The 26,783-nt window shown below is 43.6% G+C and overlaps 1 protein-coding gene across 3 annotated transcripts in view; it reads right to left on the bottom strand.

The window, feature by feature from the left end:
* Positions 1 to 20,370, bottom strand: part of disc1 (DISC1 scaffold protein) — a 49,477-nt gene extending 29,107 nt beyond the window's left edge. For 2 of the 3 annotated variants that reach the window (XM_042065529.1, XM_042065528.1), the window contains exons 1-8: positions 19,798 to 20,370; positions 14,231 to 15,321; positions 13,325 to 13,394; positions 10,633 to 10,786; positions 9,688 to 9,787; positions 8,253 to 8,485; positions 4,544 to 4,598; positions 1,065 to 1,167 (exon numbers count right to left, since the gene is read on the bottom strand). In XM_042065529.1, the coding sequence (XP_041921463.1) occupies positions 1,065 to 1,167; positions 4,544 to 4,598; positions 8,253 to 8,485; positions 9,688 to 9,787; positions 10,633 to 10,786; positions 13,325 to 13,394; positions 14,231 to 15,321; positions 19,798 to 19,888 (1,897 nt within the window). In that variant the 5' untranslated portion in view covers positions 19,889 to 20,370. Of the gene's footprint in view, positions 1 to 1,064; positions 1,168 to 4,543; positions 4,599 to 8,252; positions 8,486 to 9,687; positions 9,788 to 10,632; positions 10,787 to 13,324; positions 13,395 to 14,230; positions 15,322 to 17,732; positions 17,923 to 19,797 lie in introns of those variants that run through there. The other variant, XM_042065530.1, reaches the window with a different exon arrangement.
* Positions 20,371 to 26,783: the final 6,413 nt, after the last annotated feature.

Genomic DNA, 26,783 nt, shown 5'->3' with positions numbered 1-26,783 from the left:
TTTAAAATGACATCACATACTGTAGGTCTTTGTAGGGAATGCTGATGTCCCTGATATCCTTAAATGTATTTGGACAGCTCGGTCAGGTGGAGAAGAGATAAACACATAGTGATGGTTCCTCCAGCCACCCGGACTATTCACGGACTATTCACGGACTATTCACGGACTATTCACGGACTATTCAACATGTTGCTTACATTATATTGCTTTTACCCAAAAAACACCCCTCCAGTCAGAAATGTAAAGTATCACGATATAAAGTATCATGAAACATTAGCTCCTCTACATTTGCATCAGGCACACACAATCACCTTATGCAAAAAGGAGGAAATGACACGGGAAGTGTAGACTGGTTTACAGAGTCAGTATGGTATGTTTGTCAGGCTATTTCTGTTTGTGTGCCCCCATGAGCAGAGGGTGACCTTTCAGGGTGGTGCATGAAGGGCATTAGAAAACCAAGACATCAACTGTGACATGCCCCAAGAGTAGAAATTGAATGAGGACGTAAGATGGATGAAGAGTGAAAGTGGCCTTTTCTGTTCACTTTTCTTAAACTTAGGTCCTTGGAAACATCATGAACAGTATTTAAAATCTTGTAAATCATGGAGTGCATGTTGATTGGAATGTTTAATACTCTATCGTGTCAAATACATTTTATAATATTGTTTATATTTCTTATTTTCTACGTCTGAAAACAAGGATTTTCAAATCTGATATCAGTGTAAAAAGTCCAGGTAACATCAATGTTTCAGTCTTTGGTTTGAAATACAGCATGCAACACAAACATCTACAATGATACAGACTTGCATCAGACAGAGAGAGAGAGAGATCTGGAAAAAAAAAGGAAATCGATACAAAGGAAAGGTGAGAAAATATATAACAGGATATAACAGGAATGAAACGAGGGAAAGGCAGGTGAAGTACAGGAGATGAATGGGGAGGAGTGTAAGAGAGTAGGAGATGGCAAAGGTGGACCATTCTGAAGAGGAAGAGGGGAGGGAAAAGAGGGAGAGAAAGATGAGACTGAGGTGGAGTGGTAGAGGAGTGAAAGGTGGTGTACTGACCTGAGATGGCGGCCAGCTTGGCCTCATGGAGCGCCAGTAGCTGGGTCTCGCTCTCGCTCACCTTCCTCCTGAGACTGGCCCCTAACCTCTGGCTCATCACCACCTACAGCAGCAGCAGCAGCAGCAGCAGCAGCAGCGGGGAGAGAGAGGGAGGGAGAGAGAGAGGGAGAGAGAGAGAGAGAGAGAGAGAGGGAGAGAGAGGGCGGGGGGAGAAAGAGAGGGAGAGAGAGATTTAACATGGGAGAGAGAGAGGAATATGAGCACAGGGGAGAGAAGGGGAGAAAGCGAGAGGGAGAGAGTGTGTGGCATCCCTGTGGTCTTACACATGCACTGGTGACAGTAGAAGAGGGTAGTCAATAGGAGAGGACAACTGATGGAGAGAAAGATCGTACAGGGCCCTAATTTCAATTTTGCAAAGAGCAAATTGTTAAGTCTAACTAAAGCTAATTTAATAACTAGACAAAATCAATTTGCTAATTCAACACCATGGTCAAGACCTTAACTGGTTTAGACATTGATGAGTCAGCCCAGTGCTCCCACATGCCACATGATGGCTTTCGTTCATGCACAAGAACTTTGCTTGATTGTCATTTAGGGCCCATATTCTTTAAATAGGTTCACTGATAAACTGTTCTCTTAGTCCTTCTCTCATGAACACACACACACACAGAGACTCACACACACACACACACACACACACACACACACACACACACACACACACACACACAGGAACAAAAACTGGCTCAGTCCAAAACTGAACGGACATGTTGATGCCAACAGGCAGTGTTCACATATACCTAACACACATTACACAACACATCAAAGAATGGAATGTCTAAGGATTTGCAGCATCACTAAGACAAAATGTCAAAAGCAGACAGGGTCTGAACAGAGTCATTCTAGCGTGCAACCCTGATGCTTCTAAACCCCACTGCCTATTGCTCAACTCAACGCCCAGGACTTTCCCCTCCCACACTACCTTCCCTACACCTTTCCCTAACTCAGCAACAGCAAGCAAAAGGTGATTCCCATGTCAAAGTCAAAGTTCCCCTGAAAACCTCTGTGTCTCCATTTCTCTTTGATTTTCTCTTCCCCTTCTAAAACTCTGGGTGGAGTGACAGTTGTGAAGCTGAGCTCTGGACTAGGCGCTAAGCTGCTGGGCTCCTCGCTGTCTTCTTCCACAGGAGGGTTCACCCGGCACACAAACTTACTAATGAGGACGGAGCTGGGGGTTGCTGTAAGCGCCATTGTATAAGGCAGTGAATCTAACTGCTTCTACAATCTGGCAGCTGTTGTGAAAGGTGTGAAAGATGCTCTCAGAACAAGGTAAAGGAGATGAGGAGAACAAGGTTTCTTTGTCTGGGCTGTCACTGTGGCTTGCCTGCTAATGTTGCTTATGGTACACAGCATCCTAGGTCTTTCATTGGCTTTAAAGGCACAGTGCTGGTGAAATGTCACTGGACCTGCAGGTGGTCTGTTCACTCTATACACACACACACACACACATACAGAGAGAGAGAGAGAGGAACCTCTTCGCTACTACTTTTATCACATTCTAACCTTTCTGCCTTTAAAACAGCCCCCTCATAAACAGACTTTATCCACAGAATAGATTTGTTCTGCTACTTTATCCACAGAAGAGTTTTTTAATGGAATTGATACTTCTGCCATCCCCGTCCTGAAAGCACAGCTGCAGCACCCCAGTTTCAGAAGCTTACATGCTGTTTGATAAGACATGATTCATTATTAAAGAATTCTAATGATGATGAATGTATTGATGTAGCTCTCTCTCTCTCTCTCTCTCTCTCTCTCTCTCTCTCTCTCTCCATCAATCTCCTTTTTTCTTGCTCCTCAATATCAGCATGCTCTACAGAAAATTCATTTGAAATGTAAAATGAAAATTGTAAACTCCCAGAATAAGGGATAAGCATCACTGATGTGTAACCTTGCATCACTGCTGGGAGCATGTTAGTCTCAAAGACCCTCCACATGGGCATTGGCACTGAATGGCACTAAAGCATCCTGTAGCAGAGCAGAAGCATCTCTGAACACTCGCCAGATAGACCATCGTTCAGCCATCTGATAGCAGGTTTCCGGAGGGCAGGGTGACATTGTGCCATCCCCACGCTGTGGCTTTCTCCACCCCCTCACGCCCCTCATCCCTGTCAGAGGGACTTTTCTTATCCACACACACACACACACACACACGCACACACACACACACACACACACAGATGTGGATGTGCACATACACAACCTCCCTTGGAGATCCCTGCTGCTGTTATTTCAGGCTGCATTTCACCACACCACTATATCTCTATCACACATAGGTACTCTGGCACACACACAAAGGGAAAAAGTTACACCAAACATTCATACACATTCATTTACACTTCCATAGACACACATGCGCGTGCACACACACACACACACACACACACACACACACACACACACACAGAAAATGAACACCTGAGGTCATGACAGCTTAAGTGACAATTTTGCAATGCCCGCGCGACTGGAGGCAGCTCATATTGCTGCAGTGTCTCATGGGGTAGTGTGCCGGGCTTGGCAAGACGATGCTCAGTGCCACGGCAACCACACTCCCGGGACCTGCTGTGGAATCCTGCTGTCGTCAAGGTGACACTTCAGATTCCAGCCTCCCCCGAAAAAAAAAAACAATCCTCCCTTTTTATTCTCCCCGCAGTAAAGTCATACAGAGACAATGCCTATAAAATGAACATACTGTGCCTTGTGTTAGTGGGTAGGCTGTTCCCTCACACTGACAGTACAGCATGCATGATGCATACAAGAATCACAGATGTCAGATCAGTCACTAGTTATTTATCCTGTCCTTGTTCATACAAGTCCGTCCATACTGCTCTTGCATTAGCATTAAGACCTCTCTCGCAGCTGATCATGTGATCTGACATATTAGCTTAGAACGGGATCAGCATCAGAGAGAGGTCGGCCGCAGAGCCTTGGAGTAAGGGACACCAGAGCCAGCTGGGTCAGCATGGTTAAGCCGCTCAGAGCCACACAGTGCTGGGACACCAGTGATGAACAACCAGCGACACAGTGGTTCATAGGGTTCCCTAATGTTGGTTAAGCTGGTGGCCATGCTGCTAGGTTTGAACGGTGAGGACCCATGAAGTTGAAGATGTGAATATTTGCTGCATCTTGACAACAAAGAAACTAACCTGGACAGCAGTTTTTATGATCAGACTCATCATGTCAGAGAAAGGGACGCCATGGGTGGGTACCATTTCAGGACACACACACACACACACACACACACACAAACACACACACACACACACACACACACACACACACACACACACACACACATACACAAACACATCAAGGTACATCTGTAGTGTGAATAAAATGAACGAGTAATTTGAAAAACCAAAATGAGTGGGAATGGTGTTGAGGATAATAGCCATGATGGCTGAAAGGAGATTGACTCTTACTTTGGCAGTGGCTTCCTTAATGGACAGGCTCAGTGCCTGCTCCTGCTCCTGGAGTCTGCAACAACAGAGAAGAGGAACAAGACAGTGTATTGAATTTGCACGAGTCACTTTAAATTTGCTGCCCGACATTACCCAAAATACAAAAATCTCCTTCCTGCTAGAGGAAATGTTCCCACTGAGTAAATGTCAGCAGCTCCCATTTGGTCTTTTGTGTTATTGGAGTGCCTCACCGACCAGGTTTGGCAGACAAAATAATGGACCGGTTTGCTCTTGTTAGGAAAAAAATGATGATGAAGAGGCAGCGAATAATATACACAGAAGAGAGGAAAATAATAAGACAAAGAACAAGAGATACATCCAAACATAGTAACCAGACATCAACCTCAAACATATATGAAAAAGAATGACCACACCATGGCCAAAATCATTGGCAAAAAAAGGAAATTGAAGGAATGCCTCCAAGCTCCCTTTTTGGTGGGCGAGCGCCAGCCATTGGAACAGCTGTAGTGCTGTCTGTTTAACAAATTCACAATAACAAAGGGATAATGAACATGATTAATAAGGCTGCCTGCTAGACAACACAGTCTGGCAGGGAAAGAGCAGAGACCCTGGGGCCCCAGCTGGCCAAAGCTGGGGAAACACTGCCTTCACTAGGGCTAAGACCGGTACTGCCTCCCCAGGAAAGCCAAACCTGCACAAGCTAAATCTTACTCTTCTACAGGTAGCTTGTTAATGATACGGTAACTGGGCACGTTTTTTTTACTCCGATTGCCGTGGTGAGAACCTGTCAAATATCAAATGTCAGAGAGACACCAGGGGTCATGGCACACAGACAACCCGCTGACAGCCATAAACAGTCATCTCCATTTCTCCGCCGGAGGAGGAAAATGGCCAAGATTGCTTTCCATTACGCCTGCTCCGAGGCCATTAACTCAGGCTGGCATGTGCGAAAGAATTAATTTGCATCTGAGGAACAAATAATAAAAATTCATGGCGATGGTGACAGAAGCCACAGGAAGGTTCAATTTCATTTGCCAGCCAGGTAGGACAGGTGAGGAGGAGGTGCAGGGTGAACAGATAGGATGGAAGGAGGGACACAGAGAAAGAGATAGAATTAAAGAGAAAGGCTGAGAGAGAATGAGAGCTGAGAGAGAACGAGAAAGAGAAGGAGAAAGAGAAAGAGAGAGAGAGAGAGGGAGAGATGGAAAGAACAACCTGACCCAATATTATTTCCATCAAACTTCAAACAAACTGCTCCAGCCCCAGCCCACTTCTATCAACTGAGCTGGATAAAAAGAAATCTCCTTTCTAAAACTGTGTCCGGAAAATAAATCACTGTCACTGAAGGCCCCAGTTTTTGAGGTAACGGCTGTTTTCTGCAATTTAAAGGGTGTGTGTGTGTGTGTGTGTGTGTGTGTGTGTGTGTGTGTGTGTGTGTGTGTGTGTGTGTGTGTTCATCCTCTTTCTAGCTCCCTGGCTTTTTCAAGGATCAAACCACACTTGCACATGACACCAGGAAATCTATTTCTCCAGAGCATCTGGGTCACTCAGCAAGAGGAGGACAATGAAAGCAGTCCAACTCACTGCAGTCAAGGGCTTGCATTATCATGAGAAAATTAGACAATCTTTTGCTCTCCCGATGCAGAAGCGATGGATTACACACTGCTATACCAGCATTCTAATTCACTAGGGGATTTCTCATACAGAGCACAGAGCTCAGGGTAATCATGTAAATGCCTGCTCCATACAGATGCAGCAAAGTCTTCAGAATGAACTTCTTACAGTAATAACAGAGGCAATCTCTGCAGAAGGTCTTGCATCAGTCGCCTGATGGAGGGTCCCTGATGCTGGCCATTATTAACCCCCACCTCAGACTGAGGAAATGTCACAGATGATATCGTTAAAACGCCGGCTAATGCATCACTGGCCAGTGCATGGATTAGCTTTAAATGTCAGTCTGGGTGATGACTCTGAGATAACAGCAAAGTGGAGGCCACAAACAATAAAAACAGAGGGGGGGGGGGGGGGGGGGCAGTTTTTTCTGCTTGCATCTATTCATCTTTTTCTCCACACAACCAATGTTCAATGCCTCACTAAAGGGAAGAGAAGAGATAGACTTCTGTAGACTACTGATAGACTTCTGTAGACTACTGTTTACTACTGTTTTACTACTGTTTTACTAATGTCCACAGCCTAATGTTTTCACTACTGTTTCACTGCTACACTGTTTTTTATGCTATATTAGCACACATGATCAATGGCTGCGGTCAGGCTTCTGATACAATACTGAATGAATGAATGGCTACAACCCTATTACCTCAACCTGTTCTTGCACTGAAATAGTTTTTTTTATTCTACCTTGTCTACATTATACTTGTCTCTACTATTTGTCTATATTATTTATGCTGGTCTCTAGACCTTACTCTTGCACTGTTGCACTGTTGGACCACTGCTGGACTAATGTTGGACTACTTTTTGCACCTTCACCATGACACTCACTCTCTTGAGCACCTTGCCAGGCACACATAACTAAGGACTATGGTTGGACTACTGTTTGTTTAGTTATATGTTTACACTTATACTTATGTTTACCCTTTCTGCTGTAAGTGCATGTTGTGTGTTATGTCTGTATGCTACTGAGACCCTTGAATTTCCCCTGGAGGATCAATAAAGTATCTATCTATCTATCTATCTATCTATCTATCTATTTATCTATCTCTCTAACCATTCAACAATATTCAGACCTAGACTGAATATATCACATCAACTCCACAATATATAATGCGGGCTAAAGACCCTCCTGTACATTGTCCTTATCATGGGTTGCTATGATATGTATTTTCACAGCTCAGTGCTGCCCTCTGGCTGTGAAGGCTTTGGACAATCACCGTCCAGATCCAATTCAATAGGATTTCACTAAGCTCATGTGAGTTAATATTAATCAGTCTCATGAGCTAACATTTTGTCGCTACACCACTCTATCTCTAGGCCTATTCTATTTCTCACTCTCAGCTTCTCTCTCTATACCATCAGGAGGTGAAACAGTAGAGCAGACCAGAGACTTTCTAATGAGGAGACAAAGGACTCAAAAAATCCTCCATAGAAATGCATGGGGTAGTTTGTAACGCCAATACGGCAGTTGTCTACACATATCCCGCCCCTTCCGCGGCAAAAAACTCGACATGTGAATACATTGTGCCAATCATGTAAGTAGAGGGACTTGCCTAAAATGACTTTGAGCAGACTCTTTATCAAGAGCAGAGGTTCTCAACCTTTTTTGGGGGCTAAGGCACACCAAAGGTCAACACAAAATGCCAAGGCACACTGACTTATGGTAACTGATTATGATGAATGTCACATACATTATTATAGGCTATATCAGCCAGGTGTTTATTCTCATATGCCCATGTTTTGCTGCTCTTATAATGTTACTGTTAATACACTGCACATATCCCTACTGTGAATCATGCCAATTGCTTAACTGTATACTACTGTTCACACTGCACTATTATGTCATATACTGTTTAACTGCACTACCTGTCTATACTGTTCACATATTTCCGTACAGCACACCAGCAAGAACCACTGATCTTATCTCTAGAGCCAGTGCCAATTCCTGACCTCAGGCTCAAGCTGTGCCTTCCCCACACCAGTTCTGCCTGCTCTCTGGCCCCCTCTGGTGGTAAACTGGCCAAGTGCAGGGCCTCACCTGTGGAGCACAGGTGGCAATGAGAGGCAGATGCGCATGCGGTGCTGTGAGCTGAGCAGGTCCTCCAGAGCGCGGCCCATCTGCCGGAGGTGCGCCGGGGTGCAGCTGCACAGCACAGGGCCCTCCACCTCCTCCAGCTCCTGCTGCTGCTCCTCACAGGCGATCCGTTCGTCCAGAGCCGCGCTGCGCTCCTCCAGCTCAGCCAGCCGCGCGCGCAGTTCACAGACCTCAGCCTGACCCAGAGCGAGAGCCAGAGAGAGAGTGAAAATGAGAGAGTAACACCGAATTAAAGATGGGAGGGACTGACAAAGAATGAGGACAAGGCAAGGGGACAACAATGAAAAGCAAAGCAACTTGGGGTTAAGTGCCTTGCTTAATGGTGGCAGCCGGGAATTGAACCCACAACTTTTGTGGCTCCTTAGCCCAATAAAATAAGTAGGGCATTTGACTTGTGACACTTTATTTTAAAAACTAAGGAAGTCATAGAATTAATATTCGGGCAGCCGTGGCCTACGGGTTAGCGCTTCGGACTTGTAACCGGAGGGTTGCCGGTTTGAAACACCGACCAGTAGGCACGGTTGAAGTACCCTTGAGCAAGGCACCTAACCCCTCACTGCGCCGGGATTAGTGTGTGCTTCACCTCACTGTGTGTACACTGTGTGCTGAGTGTGTTTCACTAAATCACGGATTGGGATAAATGCAGAGACCAAATTTCCCTCACAGGATCAAAAGAGTATATATACTTATAGAATACTGCTAGAAAGTTCATAGATACTGTACTTTTATTAAAGAAGTTGAATATAAACTAAGATAAACCGCCAAAAGATGCTTTTGTATTTATCATTTTACTCAACATACATAAATAGGAAGTGTGTTGTAAGTAAAGGTTAAAAAGGATAAAAACATCAGAACATAATAGGGAATGGTAAGGAGGAAGTTAAGCTCATAAACAGTCAGCTGTCATAAGTCTCGTGTGCCGTAAACATGAAGCATTAGCACACAGTATCAATGCTTTACACAGATCGGCCACCCCTCCTCTCAGAAATCTTTTAACAGAGCAGTACAGTACAATAATCGCACAGGCCAGCACTCCTCTGGAGGTTTCTCAGTTTTATTCTCAGAGCACTGGATTTTATGATAGAGTGTAATTCTGGCATGATGAAGTACTCAAAAAGAGTATTTATATAACAGCCTTAAGCTACATAAGTTTCAGTAATTCAGCTAATCAAATTGACTTGATTTAATTGCTGTGCACCGACCACCTAGTCTCCAGGCATAGATGCTTTGACTTGCGTTTTAATGAACTGACCGTAAGACCTGCCCTTGCTATTATGGCTTTCAGTAACTAACTGCCCCTAAACAGTGAATGTGCCTTCACAGAGTCCGCCCAGGGACCTTTCTATTATGGTAGTGACCTGAATAGTCTTGAACTCACCTCGATGAGCCGCTTCTCCTGAAGCAAATGCTCCTTCCTCTGTTGGGGACTCTCTGCACTGCTCGGGGCGTCCAGACATCCAGACGTCTCTGCCATATCCCTTGAGGAGATGAAAGGAACGTTTTGTTTTGTTGGTGCTGATGTGTTTGTGTCTTTATGGAAGATGAATGGTTCCTATTCTTATTATTCCTATTTTTATTGGAAAAATAAACCCATGGCTATGTTTCGTGCTTTCCTTGCTGCTCTTTGCTCAAGAAATACGCATAGGAAGGTCAACCAGTATTTGGGCATGAAACTATAGCTCAAACAGAGTTCAGGAAAATAGTCAAGACCAAGTCTCACTGTGAAGAATATGGCTGTAAATAGACTTTATCTTTATCACAGATTTGGCCAAATCTGAACTGAGGGTTCAGACACTTACATCAGAAAGGAAAACAACACACACACACACACACACACACACACACACACACACACACACACACACACACACACACACATACACACACAGAGACAATGGAACCCGACGGTGGGTCCTCTCACATGCCATTCCAGCAGAGAGACAAGAGCAGGACTCCACCTGACTTCCTTCCTGCTTTAAAGCCTATTTTCATACAGCCTCCTACTGGTGCTGCTCTTTACTATCATACAAGAGGACTCAAACAGCTTTGGTCTGTACATTACCTGTATGAAATTGTTCTCAAATGTATAGACCAGTGTGAGTTTTATTAGCTCTGTTTCTAAATTAGCATCAATAGTGTCTGTAGTCCAGAGTGTTCGACACGGAAACATACAACTAGCAGATTCTCTGTAATGTGCACAAATTATTTACAAACGCTTATGTACAACTAATTATACTGCAGATTGTATTGTAATTGTATTCTGATGTGGTGAATGTGGTGGGACACGTATGCAAGAAGGGAGCATGTGGAGACGAAGACTGACCTGCATTCTGCATTTGTCCTCTGGAGGGCACTGTTCACAGCTGTGCAGAGCCGGTCCAGGAGGCCACACACGGCTGGGTGTCTGGAGGGGAGGCCCGGCTGGAGGGAAGCCCGTTCTCTCCTCAGCTCCTCCAACTTTTTCCCAAAGCGCTCCGCTAGGAATACGACATGCCACTTTATGTTAATGTCTCTCAAATCAGTTGCGGTGGATTTCAGGAAATACAATACTGTGTTGACCACTTTAGGAGAAGTTATGAATCTCTACAGACTGACTATAACATTTACACTAACACATAGCCAAATATTCAAGCACTCTCTCTCTCGCTCTCTCGCACACACATGCACACATGCGCACACACAAGCACACACACGCGCGCGCGCGCACACACACACACACACCTACAGTACAGTGCACACCTTTGTACCAGATAAATGCTCCCTTTGGTAGCCATTCATTCTCTTCGAACCAGACTACTTGAATGGTTCCAAAACAGTCCGAAACTCAATTACTATGTTCAGTTCACCATTTCTTTGTGGTTTCAACAGCCAATATGCCTATTGGGGTGTCTCAAGGCTGCCTGTTCTGAAAGCATTCCACATTGGAAACTGAGCACCTCTATAATATTTTGCATCCTTTTAAGGTACATTATCCAACTAACATTCTTGTATCAATGCAATCATATCTGCTTGAGCAGATGTTGTGGCTTTGCTTAGGCTAAGATAGGCCTGCACTGTGAGCCCACTTCCTGTTTTGAAATAGAAATAAATATCATAGCTGTGCACTTACAACCAAACAAAGCAATATCTGTCACTCTATGATGTTATAAACACTGATCTATACTCAGTGGTTAGGTACAGTATTGTGCTTCACTGAGGGGGTTGGTATGTGTTTCTGCAACCTCATCGAAAAACCTGATTTCACAAGGTCACAAGACCACAGTTCGATATAGGAGGGAAGCCTGCAAAACAAAACAGACCTGACCTACTTATTATGCCCTTAGATAGTTCCGGGCCTCAGAAAAAACTCAAACAATTTATCCCTGTCACGGGATCTTCCTTTTAAAAATGGTGACATGTGGAACAAATGTGGGTCAAAGACATGCCTTAGTCCATAAGACAGACACTGAGATGTTAGGATATGGGACAAGAACAGATAGGAGAATAAAATATCTAACTGATAAGACCTCTACTTTATTTTTTATTAATCATTAATTATTAATTTTGTGTCATAAGAGAACACTCAAAGACTTTCAAAGATGGTGACAAACTACAGACTAAAGTCAGTAATAGGCAAGAAAGGTGAGTTCATGTCGACATGAAAGCTAATTTTAGAGCTTTTCACATGATGAGAGAGAGCAGGGAGGGATGGAGAGAGAACCAAATGCCTCCATTAGGCAGGGATCACACTGGCCAGTGGCAAGCGGCAGGTTTCCTATTGTTCTCTGTGGTTCAGCAGCAAAACGATGGCAGCGCTAGCGTTGAACTTGGTACAACTTTCAAAGCGCAACGCGAGAGTATTCAATTCAAACCATTTCTGTTACTTAGGAACGAGATAGAAATTATTATGGTCTGAGCGTTGCGTTACGCTTGCCGCTACCGCTCTGTTATTTCCAGTGTGATCCCCGCCTTAGTGCAGTCGTCACATAGTAAGTATGTATAAGTATATATACTCTTGATCCCATGAGGGAAATTTGGTCTCTGCATTTATCCCAATCCATGAATTAGTGAATCACACACAGCACACAGTGAACACACAGTGAGGTGAAGCACACACTAACCCGGAGCAGTGAGCTGCCTGCTACAGCGACGCACAGGGAGCAGTGAGGGGTTAGGTGCCTTGCTCAAGGGGAGCAGTGAGGGGTTAGGTGCCTTGCTCAAGGGCACTTCAGCCGTGCATGTGAGCATGGGAGAGCGGTGCTTAACCACTTCCCCCGCCCACATTTTTCCTACTGGTCGGGGATCGGACCGGAAACCCTTCGGTTACAAGCCCAAAGCCCTAACCAGTAGGCCACGGCTGCCCCAACAGAGCTCACGTCTCACATCTCAGAGGTACAAAGTGGGAGAGCAGATGTGATGTGATGTGATGTCTGTTTGTCTCACTCTTACATGGTGCTGATGCCCCCCACCCCCCATTCACCAAGTGACAGTAATCAATATAGTTATGGTTTGAGAGCTGTGGGGGTTTTCTATTCCATCTGAACTTAAGATCTGTTTTGTTTTTGATGCATTCCACATGATGTGAAGATACAGTAAATGGATATGGGTATATAAGAATGTCTGCAAGTGAGTCTCTCACAAATGAACACTGTACGTATTTGTGTGTGAATATGTGTGTACGTGTTAGGGGTACAGTGCGTTGTAGAGAGAAAGCGAGGTTAATCTGACCCTGCATTAGTGTCACTTGTTCGTGAAATGCATCAAGGCGTGAGCAATGTCAGCAAAACCACACAAAAGCAGTCATCAATTTTCTCTCAGTCACGCTCATAAAGAACACCCAGAGAGCTAAAATGACCTTATATGGAAAAGGTTTAGGACTAAGCCATTCCTTTCCAAGGTCATGTACTGACAGATGTTGTTGAGGTGCTGAAGTTTTCTTTAGAATTATTAGAGTTCATAAAGAAACTGCCTTTAGCATCATTTACTAATAAGTCATTTAGCAAATACTAAATAAAGAGATCTTAAGTGGGTTTTACCTGAATCATAGTCGTCATCCAGCACGGCCTTCTGCTGTAGTCTCTGAAGTTTCAACATCATGGATTCAACCTACAACATAATCAGATTTATCAGATCAAGCACTCAAACATGGTTTCATGTTCATGTATAACAATCAACTTATATTTAAGGACATTCCATGCTAAATAAAGATTGTATGTCTCAGAAAAACAACTTCTACTTCTAAAGTTAAATATTTAATTCACATATCACCACAGCCAGTTATTTTTCAAGGGCAGCTTTCCCCACTGGATTTCTCTCTCTACAGAGGAAATGGCTGGGAGTGTCTGTCCCATGTTAAGCAAGCATGATGACAGCAATACCTCAACAATACAAATGTTAAAACGGTTTCATGACATAATGACTAGTTTCACATTTTTGAACAATTGCATTTCTCTCATGTTCATTAAAATGTGGTTAGATACTTTTCATAAAGAAACAATAAAATAGTGTGCAGGTGAGGGCATTACGCTTTAATATTCCAATATTATAGTAGGGTTTTTTGAACCATTTCAAAGCCTTCACAATGAACTTATTGGCTGGTTATCCACGCCGTGTAAAGGAGTTTTCCAAAACGGCTAAATGTGTTGCTTTCATGGATATTAATGACCTACTTTCCCATCTGGTCATTTCAATAATGTAATAACTACTTCCTGAGTGAAACGTTGCACATTTTCACTATTCAGTCCTGTTCTACGTTACTCCCATCAGTGTCTACAAAACACAAAAGACTTGTGATGATCACATGATCACAGTGTGATATCAGTGTAGATGGTACTTTCAGGCAACATGACTTTTACCCTAAACCTAACATGAATATAACAACATAATAACATTTCTATCTATCTGATTTTCTGTGTCTATTGCATTAAGGTGTAGCGGGGCACCTTAGTATTTGTTCGGGTGCTCTGCAGGCATTCCTGCAGCACACCATCATACTTCTTCAGGAGGGTGTCCCAGGTCTGGTCAGAGGATGGAGTGGTGCTCTCATACCCCGAGGTCATCGAGGTCAACGAGGTCAACGAGGACGCAGAGGCAGCGTCAGAGGAGTCCATGGACAGGGAGGACGTGGCCTCAGCATCCAGGGAGCAGCAGTCTGAGTCGGGAGGACTCTCCCTTGTGTCCTTCGAGGCCATGGAGGGCGACATTATCTCCCGGCTGCTCCAGGACATGACGCCGGCCCCCCTCCATGAGTCACCGCCCAAGTACAAATCCTGCACCTTCTCTGCCTTTTTACCAGGCACAGAAGCAGGGTCCTCAGTGGCTAAACTTAAACCAGGGAGTGACTGACTGCCTGAGGTTTGGCTTGTGACCTGAGAACTGGTCCATGATTGGTCAGAGCTTCTAGTTCTTGATGGTGATTGGTCCCTTCTTGCTAAATCGAGCCTTGTTTGCTCAGGTCTGTAAGAGCTACCAAGTGAGTGGTCAAGTGCTGAAGATTTAAGTGTATTTGAAGGAGGCTCAGGTGCCAGTTGACCTAAAGAGTCTTTAGACGGAGAGTCAGTAAACGTTCCATCCAAGCTCCCGCTTGCATCCAGTGACATCTGAATGAAGCTGAAGCTGGAGTTGAAAGTATCCCTTGCTGGAGAGGTCTGGGGAGACCCTGAGTGGTATGAGGAGCAGGGCGGTGAACCTACACCGGACGAGCCCCTGCCTGAACAGATGCCGTTACGAGAGAAAGAAAAACTCTGTGTCTGACCATTCTGGGCCTCTGCTCCTTGCTCCTCTGCTGGCAGTGGCCGATGACACTTGGCCTTGACAGGCGAAGCACCGTTGACTTGGCCACCTCTCCTGGCACACGTGGCAGAGGCTTTGCGGGTTTCAGCCACAGGCTGCTGTGCATTGGGCAGGCCGGGCGTTCTGTCCTCGTCCGCCCTGGTGATGGTGACCAGCTGTCGGGGCAGCTCGGCCCTCATGTACCCAGGCCTCCGCTGGCTTCTCTTGCGGCAGACACCAACCGCCGAGGCACCTGGGCCACCTGTCCACACAGAGAGATTACAGATTAGCACACTCACGCCAAATACCAATCAAGGGTAAACCACAGCGGAAAACAGGATGACGTTCACTAGCTGGCTGTGCTACAGACTGTGTTAAATCAATCCTTCAGAGTGAATCATGCAACTGCTGATTGAACATTCAGTTCACAAAGACTTTTACTTATCATTCTGTAGTGAGACTGAAAGCATGAATATTTATAACTCACTATAATTATGATGACACACTAAAATTATGATTCTGTTATTTTTGCATTGCTATCAGACATTAGCAGCCACACTCGAATCAGTGCACATATCCAGCATTATGGAATGTTTCAGCTAACCAGCAAGAACCTCAGTGAATCACTGAAAAGTAATAAGAGACAAGCTAAAAGGAGACGAACATCACCAAAAGCCAGATTGCAACATAACTGAGAAATGACAGATTCATCATTAACCCTATCATCATAAAAAATCACTTATTTTACCTTAATGCTACATACTGTAGTTCTGGAGTTTCCCTGTTGTGTGTCTGGGCAAGAAAACTCACGATGTAAAACAGCACAACGCATATCAAGTGACACTGAACGCAGCTGAGAGTCCCATGTGAATCTGCCAGGGGAACTACGGCTAATATCTGTGAGTATGAAGCATGACCGTTGTGTGAGGCTAATCCAGCTGTTGCTAAATACCAGACTCACACAGTCATTTACACACATTATTGGGAAACAAAGACAACGCACATAGCTAAAGCCATGGCGAGACAGCAAGATTTGACACGTTTTCAGATTTCACTGCAAAAGTTTGGGATGCATTGTTATTCTAGCTTTCCATATTCAAGTGGCCAGTTTGATTTTTACATTTAATTAATATGGGGGGTTCTTATTTTGAGGGAAGATGGGCTGCCGATTCAAACACAAATGTCTGAAAGTCGGCCTTGTTCTCTGTGAGAAAATACTGCAAGAGGAGGCACAGTGGAAGCCTCAACAGCCTCTTTGTACTGTTCGCAGCTGTGGTACCCCCCTGCTCACTCTCACACACACACACACACACACACACACACACACACACACACACACACACACACACACACACACACACACACACACACACACACACACTCTCTCTCTCTCTCACTCCCTCTCTCTAATTGTCCATTGCTTCTTGGCCTGTAGTAACTTTGGAGATGGTTGCTGTAATGTAGCCCTTTTGTAAAAACAAGACCAGACCACAGAACAAAGCAGGTTGAGTAGTGGGGGGAATATTTTGTCTTACAATATATTTAAAAAGCTCAAAAACAACCACTAACTTTAAATCTCCTATTCATACTGCATAATGATTTTTACATGGTTTGTTTGTCTTTAAATGTCACAATTGTCTTTATTACCCTTTATTACCAATAAATGATTTGTTTATTAGCAACCACAGCATAAGAAATCATAACAACAGCTTCATGTCTATAAAGTAATGACCCAACGACCTTTACACTGTCTAATGATGTCATCACAAAGGAATGTCTTCTGCAGGCAGAACAGGGGAGGGTGAGGGAGTTAATTGAGACGGAGCCCCATCAACATCCTCTTAGGAAGCTTGTGAAGTCAGCAGGACAAAGAGAGGGCATTGACCACAGACCACCCTTCTCTCTCTTCATCCCTCTATATCCCCCATTCTCCCTCTCACTCATTCACTCTCTCAGCCGCTCTCACTCTCTGTCTTCTAAGACTTAGTCTCTCTTTCTCTCTCTCTCTCTCTTCCTCTCACACACACTCTCCCCAGAGGATGCACCCCTATGTATCATATTACACAGGTCTCCATTAGGAGAGTCTGAGTAAACTGGGGTTTCAATGTACAGCATCTGAGCCCGAAGTGAAACATGAGCTGTACAATGTTCCATCTGCCACACGTTTTGTGTGGCCCCAACCTTTGTCAGAAGGATGAAAGTGGAAAACGTTACCATTCACGCTTTAAACAACCACTGACGTTGTTTATAAAAGGGCCAGTCTTCCTCGAAAAAGGAAGGACATTTCTGCAGTGCTCCCCTTTTTTTAGCAGTTCTGAAATGCCTGCTTTACTTGACTATGAAGTCAAGTTTCATGCCATCACGTAAAAGCTTTGTTCTAAAAAGCAAACAACAGCCAGCAAAAATTGCAGTTGCTATTAGTTGCTAACTTGCTACTACTTGCTACTACTATGTCTTGTTGACACATTTCAACCACACTGTAACTTGGTTGACATTCATAAATTGCATTAATGTTTGTTCCTCAAACATACGATGTCTAACTCCACTGATACAACTGGCACTGCCACGAGAAGCAAAAAATTAAAATGCCATGGTAAGAAGGGCAGCATGTTACATAGCCACTAGTCCCCTTGAGAAGGAGGGGGTGCTGTTGATAGATGGCTGTGTATTTACCTTAGATGATTAAAGAGGCCCTTCCAGATCCCCCTCTGTTAAAACAAGCCTTCCCATTGGCTGTGTGCAGCTCTTCAGCACAAGGGTGCAGGAATGTGGAGAAGCTCGTAAAAAAGGAGAGTTTGAGGAGCAAATGCATCAGTCTCTCAGACACGCATTCTTATGTGAGCGTGGCTCGTCTTTGAAGCTAACTCAGGGAAAGCACAAACTGTCACTTACAGCGAAGCCACCGACAAAAGGGGAAGTGAGAGTGGATATCTATTTCACAACTATTTTCCTCCCCTCTTATTTTTGAAACATGAGATGTGGCTAGTCAGAAGAAAGGCTGGCTTTCTCCGGAAAACATGCAAGAGGGCACATTGTTTATCAATCTGTTTGTATTCTCCTCCTGATCCATTGTCTAAGATGTCATGTCCATGTCCAAAATCTAACAGAAATTAAAATAATGGAAGGCAAACATAAGGTTTTTCTTGAGAAATGCTCTAAGAAAGATTTGGTCATTTCTTGGTTATTCTGTGTTTTTCTGTCTATGAGACACCGGATTGAATTAATCTGTATATCCAACACTGAGTGAGTGTAGCAAATCAGCAAAGGAATTCCTTCCGCTGCCATTTTGGCACTGCTACATACACACTTCCTCTTCAGACACAAGAGAGACATAAACCAGCAGAAGATTTTGAATCCATACAAAGCTTCCCGGGGCTGGGTTCAGCTCTGACACATCTACTGAAGCTGAGCTGAGCATCATGGGAACTGCCGAAACAAAATATGGACTAGAGTGGACTCACACAGGTGGCAAAACAAATCCCTCTGATTTAGGATCAGTGCACTAATATGCAACATCTTTCATTAAATACCTCCATTGAGGTTCATTATCTGCCAAATACCATCTCTGCCATATCAGAAGTCAGGTGGGTTATGTAATAACTTCTGAGGGATTTAAAAAAGCATATGTGTGTGTGCGTGTATGTGTGTGTGTGTGTGTGTGTGTGTGGGTGTGGGTGTGTGTGTGTGGCAGGTATGGATACCTAACAGCAGGCATCTATAAGCCTAGTGTCTGCTGACCCTAATCCTTTCCTTTGCTGAAGAGGTGCCAACCTGTCCCATCAGGCTTCAGGTTCATTCTGACTCCCACAACATTCAACATATCACACACAATATTTAAACATTAAGATATTCTTTGGTTTCGTAAAATGGCAATGTTCAGCAAATACTTGGCTTTGTCAAACATCATTTGAGGTTGCAACAAGGTGGGGTTACTTGATTAGAAAATCTAGGTTCAAATGTTCACTCTGGTTTATTATATCTGGATTTCTTTGCGGTCTTGTGAGTAGAAATAACATTGTTTCTGAAAGCAAGATTCAAAATCAGGGGCTCCAAGGGTTATTGTCATTGGAAAGATCTTATGCTGACTCTAAAACCCTCATGAGAATTTCTCTGCAGTTTTAATAAAATGTCCTGTTTTGCTGCTTTCTGATCCAGCTCTTCAGTACTAGGCTACTGTTCTACTCATGACAACAGGCAGGGCAATTTATGTCAATAATATGCATTGATTCACTTTTGTTGACCTGGCAATAACTGTGTTCAACACACATGTAAAAGTAGGCTAAATGGGTTAAATAGAGGGCCCACTGAGCCGTTCAAGGACCAGTTAAAAATAGGCTACATAAAAGCATGTCGGCAGCCTGTAGGTCCAATGGGGAAGAACATTTAGTAAGATTAAACCATACTTTTTAACACATAGCCTAATGTTTTTAACTCTCCCAGACAGTTAAGACAAGACAAATGTAAGAAAGTAGCTTTTTTTTAAAGCGTCCACTGGAAACATAACTTTGTCGTGACATTGGCTACTGCATAGGGCTACATCTGCGTTAAGCCTAAATGTTAATTAGATTTGACAAAAATTGCTTCAGGCTAAAAGGACATGGACACAGATTGGAGGACCTCTCTTGTGTAGCCTAGAATTGAATTAAATCTATTGAATACATACAATATTTATGGTTACAAAACTTAGGTTATAAGAACACAGGGGCAGGGAAAAAAGAGAAGATAAACACACGATTACCATCCACAAGTGTACACCGGCGACAGTGAACGCCGTCGGTGTTTGCCATCGATGTGTTCTGACATTCCAGAGTGACCATCCCGGCAAACATCTTGACCGAGACGAAGCGTTAGAGAACCTTTACGTTTTCCTCAGGATCTTCCACTGGCATGGTTCGGGGTGTGGGAAAAGTCGTGCTGCGAGCACTGCAACTAGTCTAGTCTACGCCACTGAGCTCATTTCCGTTAGTACAGTTTTCCCATTAAAATAGGCTAAGACTTATTTTGCGTCTTCCGATGGAAAGGAAAACCCGACAAGGTGGCAGAGGGTCAAAGAGTTGATGCAAGGCTTCTGTTGATGAAATCCAGACACACAAAGACTGAAAATTAATGACGTTCAAAATCACGATTATAATCACCAAGATTCCGTTGACACGTCGGTCAAAAGTCAAATCTGTCGGATTGCGCAATGACGGACCGAAAGCAAAAGAAAAGCTCAGTCCACAGACCGGTGATAACGACGCGCACCGTTTCTCTAATTTGATGGCTGATCTTGTGGTCGTTGGACGGGAGAGGGCACCCCTCTGCCATTTGGTCCGTTATGTGTCTGTGTCGTGGTATTATGTGGGAGTTCCTCCTACGTGTATTGGAATTTGACTCCGTGTTCCTTTTAGGCAGATCCTCACTGGCTGCACGGGAAATCCATTAGAATTACGCTGAAGCTGAGATCCCACCGATTGGCAGCATAATGTACAGTGCATACTACCATTAAGGACATATTACTTACATTTAATACTTGCAATATTATCTGTATATCCACATCTGTGGACATTTTATTGAAGACTATACAGCAACATCCTTGTCAAAACCATTTAGCCTATCATAATGACATGAAAGACTTTGAAAAAGACAGAGTTTGTCTGAAATGAGTAAATTGCTCATCTTGCAGTACCCTAAGGACCCTTAAATAACTCTGCCCTACAAAGCCAAAGTGCAGTATCTACGAAAAATCCAAACTGAGAAAAACAGCATCGTTGTTTGTTTTTCAGGCTGTATTTTAGCAGATACTGTAAAATGAAAATCCCTAGAATCTTCAGGAAATGTTTCAGTAGATTAATGAGATTTTGATAGACTGATCGGAGAATATGGCATTTTATATTGGTGTAAAAAACACTTTGGCTTTGTAATCTTATAGTATTTTGGGACAAAATATACTGTAGTAGGATAATCTTGTAGGAAGTAGGCCTATATGTTTTGTGTTTATTTAATTTAGCAGACACTTTTGTCCAAACATAAGACTATAGACTTAGCCTACCTTTATAGAATTGTTATACATTGTTATAAGTCTATTTAGTATTTTGGGACATAGTCTACTATTGAAGTATAAGACTGTAGGAACACTATAGGGTGAAGATATAGAGGTATTACAGTATTTCTATAGTTCTTTTTCGGGGAAGTCCTACAAAGGGGAAGTCCTACATCTTCCTTAGGATTCACAGTCTGACTCTCTTCTCTTAAACAAGACATGTGCATGTCTTCCATCTCTTTCGCCAATCTTTCAGACTGACCGAACTCTTAGGCTACTTGTAAGGTGACTTCCCAGAGGCAAGCAGTGGACAGTTGCTGTGAATAAACAGAGCTGCTCTTTGTTAGCATCACTGCAGCCTCCGGACACACACTCACTGAGCTTCCTGTGAGCACAGCGCAGCATCAAGCGAGGTCTGCTGACCAGCTAATTGTGACTAGCGCCTGAGGCCCCTCATGATTAGAGGAACAAGACTTACCACTGGTAGGAAGATGGCACAGCTGTCATATCAGCTGACTTCAACGCACATGCACCTCAGTTCTCAGTGTAAAGCTGATAGATGGATGAAAGCTGCAGGAGTGGACATGTCAGATATACAGTATTTCATGATATTTGGACAAAAATGTTGCCACTTTGTCACTATAAGGACCACTTTCTCTCTCTGTCTCTCTCTAATTCAAAAGGTGCTTTATTGGCATGACAAAAAAGTATTTGCATCGCCAAAGCAATCATACAGAAGAATGCATAAAATGTAGATGTATAAACATATATAGATTTTAACTTGTATAAAATAAATAACCATAGACCATTTCTAGACAAAAAAAAACATGACAATTTGTTTATGTCTGTATGTGTCCATGTTCAAACCATTTACATCGGGGGCGCTGTGGCGCAGCAGGCTGCAGCGCCCGCACCATGTACGGGTCTGAGTGCACACTGGGACCCAGGTTCGATTCCGACCTGCAGTCATTTCCCAATTCCCTTCCTGTCACTCTTCACTGACCTGTCCAATAAAGGCAAAAAAGCCCAATATAAAACATTAAACTAGTGTCCCTCAGGTTATGGCATAGTGAAATATATTTTGCTTCCAAGGCAGCTGAAGCTCCCTCTCCTGAGAGGATAGCCATTTTTTTTTTTCATTTTTGTCTTCAAAGGTTGGGTAGTTGGTTTTAAATTCATGGAAAATGTTTATTCTTAATTCTCTACACTTTTCACAGTGAAGAAAAAAGCACTCCTCTGTCTCAACCTTCCCTGTCTGGCAGTGACCACATTATTTTGGCATCCAGGTCTTTCTATGTCTACTACTGTAGTTTCCACTGCAAGGGTGTGGTCACTGAGCCTATACTTGGTCAAGACACACACACACACACACACACACACACATGTAGTTCTCAGGTCTATCTATGGAGTGTAATACTCTGACAGTGAAGTGCACAGGTATCCATATCTCACAGGCAGGGACACCGGTGGGGGGGGGGAGCCCCCCAAATAATACTATATATTATCGAGGGGCCCAGATTTATTGTCTGTCATAGGGCCCAAATTACCTAGCAGCACCTCTGCTCACAGGCAAACAAAGTGTCATATGGGTTAGTTCTTCCACCTGCCAAACACCTGCTTACTTCACAAAGCTTTCCCATGTAGCTGTGATTGTATGGGAGCAGGAGGCTCTGTTCACTTAGTTATCAGCTTTATCCTGCTGTTGCTTGGAAAGTTAGAGTGGTTCACTAGTTCGGCATGATTGCTATACTGAGTTTATAAGCTAAGCGCGTGTTTGGCATGGTAGCTGGCCGTGGTCATGGAATGCCTGAAGCGGTTGATCGCGATAGAGCGATGGCCGCTTGCACCCCCCAGTGTCAGGAGGATGCGTAACTGGGCTATCAGTGAAATGGAGGAGTAAGGGGAGGAGGAAGGATCATTTTGCGAGCGCCGCGGCGTGTGACGTATGGATAAGGAGGCCGCCTTAAATACCCTGGCGGCGGAAGACAGGTGAGTTAATTGCTGTCAATCATCCCTAAGGCAAAGATGGTTGATTACGAAGATACTTCATGAGAGGCCATTTCCTGTCCCTGGAAATTTATGCAAAAAGGGTAGTAGTACACGCCCCCGCACATTTATGCAGTGATCGGGCTCTCTTTTTAACGTTGAGGTCTATGGCAGAATCCAAGAATTTCCCAGAATTTGTCAAAGCCTTATTTTTCTGAGCAATGGCTGCACATTTCGGACACGGTATCATGATCTCCAAACCCTCCTCCCTATTTCAGTAGAATGTCGTGATAGTATGACCCTCCAGTCGGGAGAAAATCAACATTAATGAAGGTGTACACCAAGTTTATTTTGTACTCCGGCTTGTCTGGCGTGGAACCGAGGCGTTCAAACGTAAGTCATACGTCAGTGACACGCCCCTGTGCAGGCGGGAACTGAACCAGAGCCCGCCTCTGACTGAACTCCACTTTGCCCTCATAGACATGAACTAGGACGACCCATCTGGCTACGCATTCATTATCTTTGCCTAAGGGCTCCTCCCGAACTTTGTTTAGAAAATATCATAAAGTAGTACATTGCCATGACAATACGGCAGTAATGTGAACTGTTCTGGTATGACCTTAACAGTAGGCCTAGTATGAAGTGAAACCTCTTCAAAGGGTAGGTATTGGTTATTATACTGTAATTCCACCATACAGCTATACATTGTAAAATAAATTATGAAATAATATCAGTAGATTATGATACCAAAAATGGAATTATTCTGCTGCATGTATGGGCAAAAGTATTGGAACACCAGGCCATTACACCTACAGGAACTTTTAGGGCATCCCATTCTACATCTATAGTCTATATAGCATGTCTTCTGGGAAGGCTTTCCACAAGACTTTTGAGTGTGTATGGAATATTTTGCCCAATCCATCCAAACGAGCATTTGTGAGGTTAGGCACTCATTTTGGACGAAAAGGAGATGATCACGTCACTGTGCAGGCCAGTCAAGTTCATCCACCAAATGCACTAATCTAAGAGTATTATTATACTACTAATTCATATTAATGTAGTATATGCATAAGTGCTTACAGACCAAATGCATTGCTTTTGCTGAGTCTGCTCCTCTCTCATGCATATGTAGCGGGTAGAGTATGGTGTTGAGTAGGAAGTGCCACTTGGTGTCTGGCGACGCAAGCCAATTGCGTGCCGAGTGTAATTAGGTGACACAGGTGGCATGTCATTTCAAATGGTGGCGGGAGCCTGCCAAAGATTGCTTTGTTGGTGGTGCAGTGGAGCTGAGAGGTTGTGTTGTGCGGGCCGTGAAGTCGGAAGGTTGTGCGTCGGTAGTGCGAAAACGTGAGGTGATTTGGGGCTTATCGATCATTAAGCCGTATGCAACATGCCTACATTGTATTTTGGGAGTTTGCTTGGTGAACTCTGAGCAACACGGGAAGTGTCTGGATCGCAGTTGATCTACTGCACGGAGCCGCCGACGCTCGCATTTAATCCTTCCTACAGAAGCACGGGCGCTCGCGTTAACCCCTCCTGCGCTGCATTGTTACAACTTCATGGGAAAGTTTCATCAACCTTTAACTACATCGGTCTCAATCCCAAGAACAAAGCGGCAGCCACTGACTGATAGGCGGCCGGTGAACGCGCGTCTCTCCAGTCCTGAGGAGGACCATTTTAGGAGCCACAGCCACTGTTTTTCTTTCGTTAATTTGTTTTTCTTTTTGAGTTTGGTGGGGCAAACTTCAGCATTGATTTTAATCGGAGCGACTGTGCACAGCTTTGGGCCTACAGAAAATAGGTGAGCGCCCAGCGCAGTAACTCCTGTCGCTCGTCTGTTTGCTAGCTCTGTGTGTGTGTATGTGTGTATGAGAGAAAGTGTGTTGGTTTGTGTGTCCATGTTTGTCTGTGTTTGTCTATTTAACCGCCTAGGGCTATGTGCAATATATTTGTCTGAGGACAGTCCTTGTTTGCAGTGCTGAATGTGCGGTGCAGAATCAAATAACTATCAGTGTGTACAAATATTTATCTAAACTTGTGTGCAGTGAATATTGTGTGCAATATACGGTGTGAAATCTATTAGTATTATTTCCTTTATGTACATTTATTCTGGTGTGAAGTGATCACCTGTGAATATTGCACCACGCTTGTTTGATATTTATTGACTGTCCAACTACAGATTGTTGTTTCATGCCTGAGCGGCTACTATTTATTGTATGTATTGCCTCATTAATTATTTGTTAATAAATGTTCTACTTTTGATTACATCAGCCCCAATTGTTCCTTCATACGAACAGCCTGCATTAAGGCATTTAAGAGGTCAAAAGGTGTTTTGCGCTCAGTAGCGCCCCTTTCTGGTTACACATACATTAAGCTATACATCATCCATTGTGTCTGACATTACTGTGACTTTATAGACTAACAATTCGATCTTACTAACTACAGGTATAGATAAAACTACTAGTTATCACCTGAGACCTTATATAAAGAGATGTGTGGCTCTCCTAATAATGTCCAGTGAATTCATTTAGGGACAGGTGGACTCCAATCAAGTTGTAGAACCATCTCAAGGAACACTGATAGAAGTAGGATGCAGCTCAATTTTTTTTATAAATTAAAACACTCCAAAAACCTTTTTTTTTTGTGCAGTGTTGGAGTATTGTATGTATATTAATGAGGAACAAATGAATTGAATCCATTTGAAGATGAATCTGAAACATAACAAAATGTGGGAAACTTGAAAGGGTCTGAAACAGTGCAACCGGAAAGTTATCTTGCCATGTAGTCTACTTTAACTAAAAATGTACCACCACTTTTGTCCACTAGGCGGCAAACTCTGACAAATCATTCTCTCCCCATGCCACTGCGGGTGCACGTGTGTCCAAAGTATTTAAGTCAAATAAAATTATTTCACACAAACATGGTTTGTGGGCGTTTTTGCGAGATAACCAGGTAGGCCTAGGACTACGCCATGTTTTTAGAGGTGCAAACAAACGCTGCATTGCCATTGAGATCACATAGTAAGGAGCTGGCTCAGGGGTTATAAATGTATTTTGTCGTGTTTAGTTGTATAATGAAAGCACAGCTTTTATAGCCATGCGTCTGGCTCTTTGGCTATGAAGTTGGTAGGCTAACTATAGCGGACTATATGACGTCTTTAGAACACTAAGTGGAGGTGTCAAATGCAGAGTTTCTCCAGTCTAGATTTTTTGACGTTAATCACTCCGATGATGTATTATTGTCTATCCAAAGTAAAATACCTGTTTCGAAGTTAGTCAAATCAACCGAAACTCCGATTGTTTGCACCTCCAAGTGGTGTGTGATGTAGGTCTGTGACGCGAGTTTGTGTGAAGGCCTAAGCAGTTTGTTTAGACAGACACTGACTATTTTGCGCTGTCACTAGCAGAAAATGAGTCTGCATACATTAGGCCTACAACCGATTACAACCGATAGCCCTAAATGCGTTAATAAAACAAAATATGATGCGTGACGTTGGATTTACATTTCTGCCGTTTATATGTCACTATGCCTGTAATTAGCCACGGTAGGCCTAGGATTTTCATAGTTTTAACCACATCACCTGTCATCACCTGTCTATAGACATCATATTAACCAACACCTTGTCAACTGCTGTGGCATTTTCTCCCTCTTCATTTTGCGTTTGTCTTTCTATTTCGGGCGATAGGCTATCCTTCTAAACATCACCATGAGAAAAT

This window comes from Alosa sapidissima, chromosome 16, assembly GCF_018492685.1.
Source record: "Alosa sapidissima isolate fAloSap1 chromosome 16, fAloSap1.pri, whole genome shotgun sequence".
Lineage (NCBI taxonomy): Eukaryota > Metazoa > Chordata > Actinopteri > Clupeiformes > Clupeidae > Alosa > Alosa sapidissima.
Note: the sequence above shows the minus strand (reverse complement) of the source record. Positions and strands in the feature narration are given on the sequence as shown.